The sequence below is a fragment of the Rhyacophila brunnea genome, unplaced genomic scaffold (assembly GCF_057557595.1).
Source record: "Rhyacophila brunnea isolate RB1 unplaced genomic scaffold, BYU_Rbru_1.0 scaffold_13, whole genome shotgun sequence".
Classification (NCBI taxonomy): Eukaryota; Metazoa; Arthropoda; class Insecta; order Trichoptera; family Rhyacophilidae; genus Rhyacophila; species Rhyacophila brunnea.
In genome coordinates, this window is record NW_028232785.1 from 12,867,911 (window position 1) to 12,883,536 (window position 15,626).

Sequence of the window (15,626 nt, forward strand, 5' to 3'; positions counted from 1 at the left end):
ATGGTATACCTAGCCCCACGTGGTGTCACCGGCACATTTGCCTAATATATTATTACCTATAATGATTGTATACAAATTGAATTTCTCTGCATCGTAATGATTATAATATTATATGACAATACTATCAGCATATTTTGTCAATGCTAAGCGCGTACAGCGCGCAGTGCTGCCAACCGTACTATAATTATAGTATTTGTACTATAATTTTGGTCCACGTACTATGTACGATATAAAATAGGTATAGTACGCCCAAAATACTAAAATTTTGAATATCGTACTATAATTTAATATAAAAGTACTATAATTCCGCATTTGCCATTTCGCAATCGAGTCGTCCCTGAAAATTTTGAAATCGGAAAAAAATTGGGAACCTGCGGCCCGCGGCGAAATATTTTTCCTAAAAGAAACGAGCCGACTATGAAAAATCGGGAACCTGCGGCCCGTGGCGAAATAATTTTCCTAAAAAAAACGAGCCGACCATGAAAAATTGGGAACCTGCGGCCCGCGGTGAAATACTCACAAATCCTACAAAATTCTCCGTTATTTTTTTTCCGAAAAACCAAAAACCTACATACATTTTGAACAGATGACAACGCGTACTATATTTTATCCCCAAATACTATAATTTTGGAGGCTCTGTACTATAATTCCACTTTCAAAATATGGCAACACTGACAGCGCGTGTCCCATTGTCAGAACTGTTATTAAGAATAACTCCTGACGCCTGCACGTTTTTGTTCTGCTACGATAATCTATCGCACGCTTTCAATAAATTCTAAAGATGGACGTGAAACGCGAGCCGGATGAATTCGAATTTGATGCAGAATGGGAGGTGCCCTTAAACCATCAAATTAACCCTGTGACCAATATTTATATAAAGCAAGAGATTGCCGACGGTTCCAGCATTGCTTTTGAGGTTAGTTTTATGAAGCTTATGTCCTATATAGCGCCTGTACACGTCCATGGATTTACTTGCAGCAATAGTGGGTATTTTAAGTACTGACTGTATCTCCAATATCATTCTTCAAGAGTAAGCAAGACGCGATGTTGTCATTTTATGGCAGTCGTAAAAATCGGCTGTCCTTAAAATGAGTCGCTGCGTGGTGCGGCTTATTTTTTCCCGGCAGGTTTGCAGCAGCAGCAGTTTGCGCAGACGCATATATCGAATAAATCCAACTGTGGCGTGAAAATACAGAAGCTTCCGAACTTTTTGATTCATGCATGCAATCTTGCAACTGCAAGATAGTTGAACATGTTTACACGTAGGTACATTTTCTTGTAATGGCCGTGATAATATATACTATCAGGAGTAAATCCATACACGTGTAAACGGGTTATGTAGGCATTTATTGGTGTAAGTTTATGTTTGCGGACATTGTCATTAATTTCGTACACGTATTTATTTCTTTGCAAGCGTTGCAAAATTACGCGTACCTATCTAGGTTTACTATATATTAAGCGTATCCAAAACCATAATAAATCCACTATGTACCTCATGGAATTACGAATAATTGGCTTGTGAATTCTTTTTTTCTATACAAAAAAGCTCAAAAAGTTAATAATAATATTTTGACATTAATTGAAATATTTTTTAACTAATATTTCTCTTCTTATTATTGGAATTTTGATAATAGCCGATATAGGTAGGTACTGGATTATTTACTTGTTACTGGTTTACTGGTTCGGTATATGATAATATGTATCTATTGATTATTGGAATTTTGATAATAGCCGATATAGGTAGGTACTGGATTATTTACTTGTTACTGGTTTACTGGTTAGGTATATGATAATATGTATCTATTGATTGCGCGAAGACAGACATACTGCACTGATCCAATTCATCTGAATGCAGTAACCGATATTATTTGACAGTTTCCAATCAATTGGTCAAGGCGGCTCTTTTGGTGCAGTGTCAATGGCGCTGGTCTTCCATCCGAGAGCTCTGGGTTCAATACCCACCCGGTGAGGACACAATTTGTGATGTTTGTGATTGCTCAAAATTACCAACAACTACCTTGTACAAAAAAACAAAGTCACGGTTATTATTAATAATTACAGAAGCATAATATATATATATATAGATCCACATTAATTTTTCTTAAACTAATTGTTGTAGTGTAGCGAAGGTTGGAGGTAGGCTGTTAAAATCCACCATAAATAGTGCACACTAATTTCTGTTAAACTAATTGTTCTAAATATAAATAGGGTCGACTGATATGGGTTGACGCCAGTAGCGAGGAGTGGATGTAGGCTGTCAAAATCCACCATAAACAGTGCACACTAAATTCTGTTAAACTAATTGTTCTAAATATAAATAGGGTCGACTGATGGGTTGACACCAGTAGCGAAGAGTGGAGATAAGCTGTTAATATCCACCATTAATAGCGCAAAATAAGTTTTGTTAAACCAGTTGTCCTAAATATGAATACGGTAGACTGATATGGGTTGACACTTTTAGCGAAGGGTGGAGGTAGGCTGTTAATATTCGCCATAAATAGCGCACATTAATTTTTCCTAAACTAATTGTTAGTTGTAGTGTAGCGAAGGTTGGAGGTAGGCTGTTAAAATCCACCATAAATAGTGCAGACCAGTAGCGATGGGTGGAGGTAGGCTGTCAACATCCACCATAAACAGTGCACACTAAATTCTGTTAAAACTAATTGTTCTAAATATAAATAGGGTCGACTGATATGGGTTGACACCAGTAGCGAGGAGCGGAGGTAGGCTGTTAAAATCTACCATAAATAGTGCACACCAGTAGCGATGGGTGGAGGTAGGCTGTTAATATCCACCATTAATATCCCACATTAATTTTTCCTAAACTAATAATTGTTAGTTGTAGTGTAGCGAAGGTTGGAGGTAGGCTGTTAAAATCCACCATAAATAGTGCACACCATTAGCGATGGGTGGAGGTAGGCTGTCTAAATCCACCATAAACAGTGCACACTAAATTTTGTGAAGACTAATTGTTCTAAATATAAATAGGGTCAACTGATCTGGGTTGACACCAGTAGCGAGAAGTGGAGGTAGGCTGTTAATATCCACCATAAATAGCGCACAATAAGTTCTGTTAAACCAATTGTTCTAAATATGAATACGGTAGACTGATATGGGTTGACACCATTAGCGAAGGGTGGAGGTATGCTGGTAATATCCGCCATTAATAGCGCACATTAATTTTTCCTATACTAATTGTTAGTTGTAGTGTATATCGTCACAACCTTTATTAAAAGAGTAAAATGTATATGGAGGGGGAAATGGGCGTGGCTTCTATTAATAGATCGATACTTTTGTTGCTCCAAATGGATCAATTTCGTATGTCATCTTTGGAAATGGACCAACAAATCTGGGTAGATCAACAAATTAAAAATAACCAACAAACACCTGGCGTACCGTCACGTAAGATCAACTTAGAGTGAGAAGAGATATCTATATATAATATATTTGGTTACATTATTTGGAGTTTTCAGATAACTGTCCTATCTACAATAACATAGTTTTGAGATATACGCAAATAAAGATTTTACTACCATGTTATTCATTAAATAAAGAATACTTTTCTCAACTATAACTTGTAAATTGATCTATGTACAGCATCGAGCTTAAGAAACCGTGTTGCAGCTGGGAAATATTGGCTCTCCGATGAATATACTGATTATTATAAATCATATACAAGTGAGCGATATTCCATAAATTAACCTTGATTTAATGAAATAATAATAAGTATATTGTTTTTTACAGAACCTTCAAACAAGAGACTTAGTAAATATAAAATCTGAACCCAAATTTCACCGAGTGGACATCAAGAAAGAGTTTATTGAAGATACAATTAATTATAAAGAACCTCAACCAAGCTGTTCGTATTCAGAATATTGTCCAGGAAAACAGGTAATACATTTATTTGAACCATGTACGTACTTTACAATATGGGTATAAACATATTTTGTTTCTTTCTCGTATCTAGTCTATAAAAATCGTGATGAAAATAAAACAAATAAATCGTGGATGATGTTATCTAGTGACATAATGTGACATGATAATATTATGCATGCGGGGGCAGCTCTACCTTAAGGGTTCATAGGGACCATCCCCACATCGTTATCATGTGGAGAATGCGTGAAAAACTTCAGATATTTTTATTATTGCCATAATATACCTACCTAATTAAATGAATTATTTAATTTATTTCATCTATCTAAACCTGTCGCAATTTTAGATAGATATTTATTATTATTATACTAATAAATAAAGCAATAATTGCAAATTATGTAATAATATAATAATGATTACGCGGTATTAAAATATGCATGTTGGATGAATACACAGATTCAAGTTTACTTACCTACCTACTTAACTGATCCTATTTATCTTAGTGCAGTGGAAGTAAACCGATATTATTTGACAGTTTCAAATCATTTCGTCAGTAACTGCAGCTGGGAAGGCATGCTTCCGCGGTGAAAAGTATATAAGTGTGGCAATCAATGGCCCATGCGCTGTCATGTTACATTTCACGTGACATGTCTACATTTCAAACGCAGATATTAAATAAATAATGTTAATTTAATTAACAATAAATTTGGCACAACCTTGTTAAAAGTATGTGTCAACCTTGTTTCTAAAACAATGACGGTTAAAAATAGGCCAATGAGGTTTCTTCCCGCCTTTTTGAAAGCGTCATATCAACAAATAACTTATTTCCGCCCAGAAGATTTCACTCCAAGATTAGATTCAGTTCAGATTGGACGTGCTCGGTTAACATAATAGAAACAGTTTCAACGCAGAATGGCGCTTCTTCCCTTCGGACGGAAGGTAGAAGACAAGATGAGATTCCAGCCATCACACTTAAAGCTAAGTAATTAATTACCATCTTACAAGAAATACTCTAATGTACTGTACCAAGTGAACGCTTCTCAAATTTGTATTAGAATTTTAATATGTTTCCGTATCATTTTTAAATTTCAATGTAAATTGTTTGTGTGTAATTAAAATACACTTTTCACGATTAGCTGTGTTCTTATTTTTATACTGTTATATTTAATTTGTAAATACACAACTTTTAAGGCGCCCAAAAATTATAATTTAATATTTCAACGAGTTTACAAATGACATTTTATTTGAGGTAGATAAATGATTTATAAAGCATTCTTTACACAGGGTTAAGTTGGCAGAAAGCCGAATCTTATACGCTGTGAGATTAATAGTACTAAATATTTCATGTTTTATTGATTGAATTAGTTGGCACTCCATGTTTAATAATTGTGCATTACAATTATTAAACTTCTTTTACTATTATCATTCGAACGATACAACTATTTACATTTTATACACCTTACCAATTTTTCTAATATGACAGCGCCCATAATATGTGGCACCAAGGGCAAATAGCATTTTGTCCTCGCCTTCTGTAGTATTCGCGTGTATATACCTATTTAGGAAGATCTCGTAGACTTTCGTCAATGTTCTGACTGAAGAAAGAAAGAAAAATAACTGAAAAAATTGGGGTTATACAGTGATTTCTCCTACGAATTAACGGAATCAACACGACAAAATGTATATTTTTTATATCTATACAGACGGAGAGATAACTAAATGGCCTATCTTTCATCTCTTACTCATTATTTAGTTACTTACTTATTACTCGTTAGGTCACCGTGCTCCTCCCTCCCATGAGCAAATTGTGGTGACCTTAGTCTTAGGTATCGGATCCTGAGACATTCCTAGGTTTAAAAAACACTGATGCTTCACAACCAGATGTAGAGCTCCTTGATACGCTCGATTATGACAGTGTGTGGTGCGGGGCGGCTTACTTTCGAAGTTTCTATGTTTGTGTTGACGCTAAAGTAATAATTTGACTTTATTTGTCCGCTGTTGGCGTTCTAGTTAGCAATCTGCAGAGTTGTTGGCGGTGTGGTGTTAATAACCACAGGTGGTTGTGAGGGGTAAGGTGAATATTGTTCACTGTAAGTCATTTTGATTTGATTGCTCAAAACGCGCCAAAAGAAGTACAACTTCAAAAATATATACATCATGTGGGCATATGGAATAATCAGAATTCTATCCTAATAGGTTTCTAATGTTATTAAAATTGGTATATAAAGGTTTCTCGTTTATAAATTAATACTACAATATAATGTACCTACATTCCAATAAAAATAGCTTCGACCTTTACCTACTTTAGCATCCAAAAAATCTTTTTTTATTATACATTATTGTACATAAATGGAACAAGGCAATAAATCTTACCCGTAACCCCAGTGCATTTTTTGTATACAATTTTATTGTTTTATCACAATTGTCGCGAAAAGGTCTATTAGTGCATTTTGACAGCCATACACCCATACAGTATTATCATGAAAAAAGGTTATTTCTCAAATATATTGTCTTACACTATCACTATTTCAAAAAAACTTAAGTATGTACATAAATAAATGAACGGGTCATTGAAAGTCCAGGGATTCTAAGCAAGTTAAATTATTTTTTATAATTAAAATATTGATTCATATATATATGTTTTATATTTATTTATCAAATAATTTTTCCTCAATTTTAATTAAATCCGAACTGAAACGTAATAATATTAAGTAGGAGGCTTGAAGATTTTACGAACCGGTACGCTATCCTCGGGGTTTTAACGAAAAGGAACGCCATCCTAGGGAAATTCACGAACCGGAGCTATGCTCTGGTACGTTCCGGTCCATTCCGAGCGCTGGTTTTAGCCGGAAACTCATCAAAATGAATAAGTATATTTATTTTTTTGTTATTAATACGATCTGTCTTCTGTTTGTTTTATTTAGGTTAAAACCACTAGCACTGTTATGGCTCAATCGAACTTGTGTTTGTCAGACACAGATGAAATTTACTCCGACATACACATTGATGAACATGAGATTAAAAAGGAACTCGAAGAATACAACGTAAGGTTTCAAATAAATACTTTTATTGCAAAATTTTAGCATTGTAAGTACCTACAGATATGATAATATGCAGCTTCCTATAATCTATAGCAGCGATGGCAAACCCTTTATACGCTTACGTGCAAAGTATTCGTGAATGGGGTAAGTATATTTTATTATAAATTAATGTAGGTTAACCAGTAAAATCAATCACATAGAATAGGTAGAATAATGAAAATTTAGTATAAAATAATATGTGATGGTCCCAATAACAGCGGACACAAATAGCATAACTAATGAAATTAAATTAGATCAAATATTAGGTACAGCTGCGATGCATATAATCGGATATCGTTAAAAAAGATAAAAACATTCGTAAGAACATAAAGTTGGAAAATCGATAATTTAGAAGAGGTTATTATTCAAACTACTCTACTATACCAGAGCTGGTTGAATACATACACGTACAGATGCATATTAAATTCGAGTCAAGTTATCAACTTTCAAATTTCTCTTCTGTTGATTAAGTGACATTGTTTCGTTCACCGCGTCCATCTTTTGACGCGAGATTGTAAATAAAACAGAAAATAGCCGTACACATAGCATTATCACTACCAGTACCAATGGATCATATTATAATTCAATATAATTCGTTCAAGGAGAATGCCGCAAGCAAATGTACCTACTATCCCATTGTGCAATCTTCATCTACTGTACCAAAATTTGTATCTTCTTTTACTCTACTCACTTAAGAAATAGGACAATGGTTGAGTTAAAACAATAGTTTATTTACCTAAAGTACACTACAGCCAACTCAAATCGATATTCTGAAGGACGTCAAACACACTTAGATACATGTAGAGTGAAACAAAAGGCTACATCACTTTGATCTATTTGAATCTATTCTGTACTATGAAATGAAAACCATACGTAAATTGTCAGGGCCGATCGAGGTCAAATTGCAATCTGGATTAGAGCGAAAAACTAACTGGATGACAATACCCACTTCTCTGTTATGAAAACTAAATGTATCTTAAAACAAAGTAAATTATTTTTGCATCGTTTAGCTCAACTAGGAAACCTGTGTAACTTCAGTAGATAAATAAAGGCATACATGTATTGCGGATGAAAGTTTAAAAAATGGTTATGCTGTCTAGATCGTGCTGTGCTAATAATTACATTATAAATGCTTTTTTAGGATAGCGAAGCAAAACTTAAGTCGTCGGAAGAAGAGAAAATTGATGACATCATACAAATCGACGAACAAGATGTTAAAAAAGAACTCGAGGATTACAACAAAAGGTTTAAAAAAACATTTGGAACTATTAAACGTAATGTTACTAAATCAATACCCGAAAAAAATATATTCCACGAAATCACTAGTATGGATGTAAAACAATGTAAACGTAGTAAAAGCAATTTTTCTTGTCAAAGGCCATTTAAAAGCGTTGAATCTAATTATTCTAGCGACACGAAAAAGCTTAAATTGACACATACCGGAGAAAAGCCATTTAAATGTTTGCAATGTGATTTTTCTTGTATAAGATCTGGTCTACTGAAATTACATATAATGACACATACTGGTATAAAGCCACGTAAATGTGATCAATGTGATTACTCGTGTATCATATCTGGTAACATGAAAACACACAAAATGACACATTCTGGTGAAAAGCCATTTCAATGTGATCAGTGTGATTACTCATGTATAACATCTGGTAGCATGAAATTACACAAGTTGAGACATTCTGATGAAAAGCCATTTAAATGTGATCATTGTGATTTCTCGTGTAAAACACCTGGTAACATGAAAGCACACAAAATGACTCATTCTCCAGAAAAATCTTTTAAATGTCATCATTGTGATTATTCTTGTAAAAGATCCCAACATCTGAAAGAACACAAAATGACACATTCTGGTGAAAAGCCATTTAAATGTGGTCAATGTAATTACTCTTGTAAAACATCTGGTCACTTGAAAGTACATATGAGGACACACACTGGTTTAAAGCCATTTAAATGTAATATATGTGATTATTCTTGTAAAACATCTAGTCTTTTGAAATTACATATAATGACACATACTGGTATAACGCCATTTAAATGTCAACAATGTGATTATTCTTGTAAAACATCTGGTGTCATGAATCAACACAAAATGACACATTCTGGTGAAAAGCCATTTAAATGTGATCTATGTGAATATTATTGTAGATCATATGGTAATTTAAAATTACATATAATGACACATACTGGTATAAAGCCATTCAAATGTCAACAATGTGATTACTCGTGTATAAGATCTGGTAGCATGAGTAAACACAAAATGACTCATTCTCGAGAAAAGCCGTTTAAATGTGAGCAATGTGGTTATAATTGTAAAACATCTCAAAATCTGAATGTACACAAAATAACACATACTGGTGAAAAGCCATTTAAATGTGGTCAATGTAATTACTCTTGTAAAACATCTGGTATCATGAAAGTACATATAATGACACACACTGGTTTGAAGCCATTTAAATGTCATCATTGTAACTATTTTTGTAAAACATCTGGTAGATTGAAATTACATATAATGACGCATAATGGTATAAAGCCATTTAAATGTGATCAGTGTGACTACTCTTGTATAACATCCCGTGTTCTGAAAAGACACAAAGTGATACATTCCGATGAAAAACCATTTAAATGTGATCAATGTAATTACTCTTGTAAAACATCTCGTAACATGACATTACATATAATGAACCACACTGGTATGAAGCCATTTAAATGTGATCTGTGTGAATATTCTTGTAAAACATCTAGTTATTTAAAAACACATATGATGACACATACTGGTATAAAGCCATTTAAATGTCATCAATGTGATTACTCGTGTATAACATCTGGAAACATGAAGTCGCACAAAAGGACTCATTCTAATTAGAAGCCATTTAAATGTGATCAATGTGATTACTCGTGTATTACATCTGGAAACATGAAATCACACAAAATGACTCATTCTAATGAGAAGCCATTTAAATGTGATCAATGTGGTTACTCGTGCATAAAATCTTGTCGGATGAAGTCACACAAAACGACTCATCCTTGCGAAAAATAATTACGTTTTATGTTAAATGCAATAGCATCCTCTTGTATAACATCCCTTCACTGGATTTACCGAAAATGAAGCGACAAAATTACTCATCCCGGTGAAAAACCTCTTAAATTGTCAACGTTATTTTCCATTCAATCACACCTGGTCCCATGAAATCACACTAAATGATTTATCTTTGTAAAAGTCCATTTACTCATGTATACAATCTAGTTATACAAATTAACATAATGACACGGCCCCAAAATGTAGGCCATCAGCTGGCATTTTTCATTAATAAATTAGTGACGTCACAACTTTTCGATCCGACCTTAAATGTCGATTTTACTTGAAAATACGTGCCCTATCTCTAAACAAAGCTATTCTGATTGTGTATTGAGTCCCATAGTACAATCTGAGCGACTTATAGCCCCTTAGAATGAATTACGGATGAATTTTCTTTCAAGGGGACCAAATGGTCTTATAAGGTGAAATGTAAGTAATTGAAATGTATAGAATTAAGGTTAAAAATAGATGATAAATTGTAAACGACTTATGGGATATCATTTGCTAAATATTGTAAATAAATGTCCATTTGTATTTAATCTGATTTTGAATTATATAAAAATAAATTTTATTTTTTCCAAATTTAGTCGCGATGTTTTCGCCGCGGCCAAAGTCGAATACCTTAAATAAATAAATTATGATATCAAATATTGTCGTAATTAAAATCTAATGATTACGTTTTGTAAGTACTGATTACACACACTCAATTTAAATAATAAATTAATATTTCGAATTGTAATAAAAAGGGTACCAATTTAAGTACCTACTTTTGTAAAAGTTAAATGAAGGAATTTCGAAAATGAAAATTCTGATAATGTAAGTCTAAGGACTCGGTTGCTCTCCTAATTTACAAATAAAAAAATATTCTTTAGATCTGTCAATTAACCCTGACAGATCAATATTAAATTACCCGAAATAGGTAATTTTCAAACTCAATAAATGAAGACTTGTCATAGAAATTTAGATTGAAACTAATGTTATACCTTTAAGTTGAAGTGTTCTATAAATATAATTGAATAAATTTTAATCGTAACCCCTTCGGGCTGTCTGTAATTAGCCCGCAAAAGTTCTGCATAAAAGAAACGATCAACTGCGATTTCTGCCAGTCTTATTATATCCACGCTCTTGGACGGTGATTTTAATGACTCACGTCTTTGTTACGTATTATTTTTAGCGAAAATATTTTCATTTTTCCTTTCTGTTAGCTCGATAAACGGACTAACAGATATTTGGTCAATTTGTGTCGAAAGCACTATAAGGACTTTCACGATTGTTATCAAACTTGTACCGTCTATAGGTATTAACTAATTATATATTTTTACTCTATTGAATGATCATAATTTTCCGGAAAAGCCGGGAAATAAACGGCTTTTCTATGATTGGTCCAAAACTTTGGCCATTAACTCTGTGGAGGAGGTAGAACGATCTCCCATTGGTCCATATTTCGAATGACGTCAAAATCTCGGGTTTTTCCCGCTGTGAGCCTATATAACGTCCTGCATTTCATGTACCTTCAGTCGTCGGTTTTTCAGTATTCCCGGAAGGTTGTGCCCGGAGGCGATCCGAATTCGCTTAGTTTTGGATATTTCTCCGATATTCATTCGGGAGGTATTTCGGTCGCGTCGTAGTCTGACGTCACGGCGGATGACGTGTGCGATTCGAGTTGTCAAGTGATAACGTAAATAATACTGCGTCGTATCATCGTTAGCGAAGTTATTTCCGCGATATATTTTTTTTGAAAGAGCATAGCTCCTTAAAGTTTACGATCGGCGACTCATAGTTATAAGTGTGTGATCGTACATAAATTAAATATAAAATAATTATAATTAATTAACTTTACTTAATAATTAATTTAAATAAGATTTATAAAATAATTAAGAAATTATTTGAAATTAAACTGAAGTGTATAATTGTCGATTATAATTAATTAAAAAGAAATTAAATTTATTTATCGAGAATAATTTAATAAATAATTTGAACTGAATTACCAAAAGGAGTTTTTATTTTTATTTTGAAAAACAATCAACGAAACATTTTATGAAAAACATCTAATACTAAGGAACGTGACAGATAGTCAGCTGTCTTTGACGTTTACGTAAATATTTACGAAATTAAGTTCGATTTGAAAGACAATCAGATAATTAATGATCTAGGCACTAACCTATCGCTAGGTAGTGGTCCTAAATAATATAAAGTTAAATAATAATGATCAAGTGTATTCCAAAAGTGTCAATCAAGAACTTTAGTTGATCACCCTCTCCCCGAATAGTATCGAGCTAGCCAAACAAAGGTTCTTAATCGGTCCGAGGGCAGGACCGGTTGAAGATAAAGTACCTTTGAGACTATTCCAGGACCGGGGTGAACGTCAATAACATGACATGCTGGCGAAGACCCATTTAAACCTGGCAATTTAATATGATCAACTATTTTTTTTATTCTACAATTAGGACACAAGATTTGGAAATGTAACTTTCTTTATATTGAAATAAACATAATTTGAAAATACCCTAAGCACATATTTACTAGAAAAATGATTTTGTAGGTACTAAAACCGATAGCCAACATTATATATAACCTAATTCGATGAGCATTTTATGTAACAACCATTAGTTAAAATTCTCTTAATTAACTAAGATGCCCGTAGATTTATTTGGAAAGCATACTGGCGGGAATCCAGCAGATACAGATTCAAGTCCCGCGGTGTCGTATTTTTTGTTTGATAAATAATGAAATACATAATACACATAACAATATACGAGTAAGAACTAAATGCACATATTTACATGTATTTGTATTATCAATATGACTTTATAATATTATGTATTTACTGATATACCTATACAATATACCTAACATATTTATTATTCGATAAAAACTGATTAATGTGATAGATGAGCTTGTTTCAAAGAACATAAAACTTTTACTTTTAGCTTGATATTTGAAAGAGCAAGTTGTTGGTCAAGACTAGGGCTTCTAGGAATAACTGACGAGGTAACCACTTATAACCGTCGTATTTAAAAAATAAATTTTCAATAATATTGTCGATATTATTTTTTGCACATTTTTTCTCTTTGACTCTACAAGTAGACGTGCATTTTAGCCACCTCTCGATCATTGAGATATAACACAATATGTTATCCCCTTGATGAACCTACGTCCATGTCCATGCTCTGTATCCAAACACATATTGAAAAACGATCATGTGACACGTTACCGCTTACCACTCGCTCATGCGTGATTTTATTAATTGTATTGTTGTAGACCTAAATATAATATTGTTAGACTTAATAAAGCTTTGAATGATTTGAAGTGAGTATTATTTTTGACATTTATTTGATATTGATAGCATTTTTAGTGCCTCAAACTTATAAATGGATGGAACTCTTATAATATTTTTGACAATAGTTTGACAATGATTGCCCAAAAGAAGACCATTTTCATGACAAATGGGAAATTGAGGATTTAGCTTGAATGATGAAATACACGATGCGTTGTTTAATTTGTTTCGAATACATAAGTAAAGTTACAGAATGACAAAGATAGAGTGTGGTAGATCATTGCATTATGATATTAGATAGTGGATAGTTGATCACAGATCAAATTAGACATGCCTGGTCTATGGAAAATAAGTTGTTATATACATTGCCTACTAATTCATCTTTTTAAAAAAAAATGTTTGGCATTTTAATAATCAATAATTCACAGTAAGTCAGCAATTAATACTAGAACAATTAATTATTAACCATCGGCTCTCATGGTGCAGTGTGTAACGCGCTTGCCTTCCACCCGAGAGTTCTGGGTTCGATCCCTGTCAGGAGACAATCTTAAATTGTGTTTTACTCAAAGCCTGGGTGTTTGTGATTGTTTATAATAATATAAATAAAAGTTATGTTATAAATAACATCCATCATAATCAATGAGAAGGATGAAATTGTTTATGTTGAGACAGATCAACATGATTTGGTTCCCTGATTAATTAGTTTAATCTGAGATGCTGTTCCACTTCCAAAAGCCAGTTCCTTTTTTTTTAATTAATGTCTACAAATGCTGAAAGGGCAACTTTACATAGATATGGAGTTTGAAAAGGCAAGATGTATTTCTGGAATTTCTCTGTTAAAACTGGATACACATGGTGCATTTGCAACCAGAATGATATTAAAGTACACTCCTTATATTCATTTTTCAAGAATCCGGCTGAAGCTAATTCCAACAATTGCTCTTCTTCCGCATGCGATAAACCTTCTAGTATGGATGTCGTATTAATGCTTGTTGCAGCAGTCGCAGCCAAAGCCCGGTGCAGCGCGTACCCCCACCAAACTCTTCCCGTAGGTACCCCAGGGGGCACGCGTACCACACTTTGGGAAACACTATTCTACGGTTACTGCGTCGGCTTATAATATTGTGGGGACCGAGCCTGGCAAATTCATATGTTATTGTTTAATGTGTGTTTGACCGGAGTTGGATCTCATAGCTTGAGCATGTGGCTAACATCCATTTCTCGTAAAAAAAAAATCTGTGGATCCCTTTTAGTAAGCAGCACAGTGCCCAGTACGCCTCCATAATATGGAGATAGAAGATAATATTATCTTCCTCTCGATCTGCATGTAGGTACAGCAGGCCTATGTTATAACTGGTGATAAAAAGTCACCCGACGACATGACGTAATTGTGACGTAAGCCAATACACGCTCGAGGCAAGCCGCCCAACACACACTGCTCACCATAGATATTATTATGCTGAAACACCTATTTGTGTATGGAGACAATGAATAACGCCAGTATTTGACTAGCGTTATTTTCTCGAATGCTATTATCACTCCGGTAGTACGTCACAATGATGTCATATGACGTCATGTCGACCGGGCGACTACAACTCGCAAGTTTTGCTACTCAAAGGTAAGCCAACTTGCATCTAACTCCGCCTTGATGATTCAATTCAATTTCAATTCAATTTATTTATTTTACATATTGTGGACATTACAAATTATAAGTTTAAGACGTTCACTACATGACATTTAGAAACAAATTTAAAACAGTTTTATGTACATAACACAATGTGTAAATACAAAAAATATTAAGTATATAGGTACAAGGAAGTACACCGGATGAGTTAAGCAGACCCTATTTTAAGAAATTAAAAAATAACGTCCACCTAAATTCACCCTCACGTAAGTGGAATATATCAATATCCGAAGCGATTTCATTAAACATGGTTATTGCCCTCCCAATTGGCATTACTAATGGCAGGTTAGTTCTGCATCGTGGGAGAACAAACAACGGATGCCCTCGATTCCTAAGGTAATTATCAGAGACACACAAGCCAACACCACCAAGAATGGCAGAGTTCACATTTACGCCGCGTATAAGTCTGAAAAAATATGTAGCTAAATAAAGATCCCTTCTAAATTTTAAGCTACAGTATGTAAGCATCCCTAAGAGAAAATCAGTCGGATAGAGCCACGGATAATATCCATACAGCCGAAAGTAAAGGAGTCTCAAAAATTTCTTTTGGACTCTCTCCACCATAAGGCCGTACTTCAACTGATGCGGAGCCCAAACGACAGACCCACTCTCAAGTCTGCTTCT

At 33.9% G+C, this 15,626-nt stretch overlaps 1 protein-coding gene across 1 annotated transcript; it reads left to right on the forward strand.

Moving 5' to 3' along the window:
* Positions 1 to 667: 667 nt before the first annotated feature.
* Positions 668 to 11,938, forward strand: LOC147076528 (uncharacterized). Its single transcript, XM_085941279.1, has 4 exons — positions 668 to 916; positions 3,745 to 3,891; positions 4,709 to 6,917; positions 8,095 to 11,938. Exons 1-3 carry the CDS (start codon positions 782 to 784, stop codon positions 4,727 to 4,729), a joined length of 303 nt encoding a protein of 100 aa, XP_085797405.1. The 5' UTR covers positions 668 to 781; the 3' UTR covers positions 4,730 to 6,917; positions 8,095 to 11,938.
* Positions 11,939 to 15,626: the final 3,688 nt, after the last annotated feature.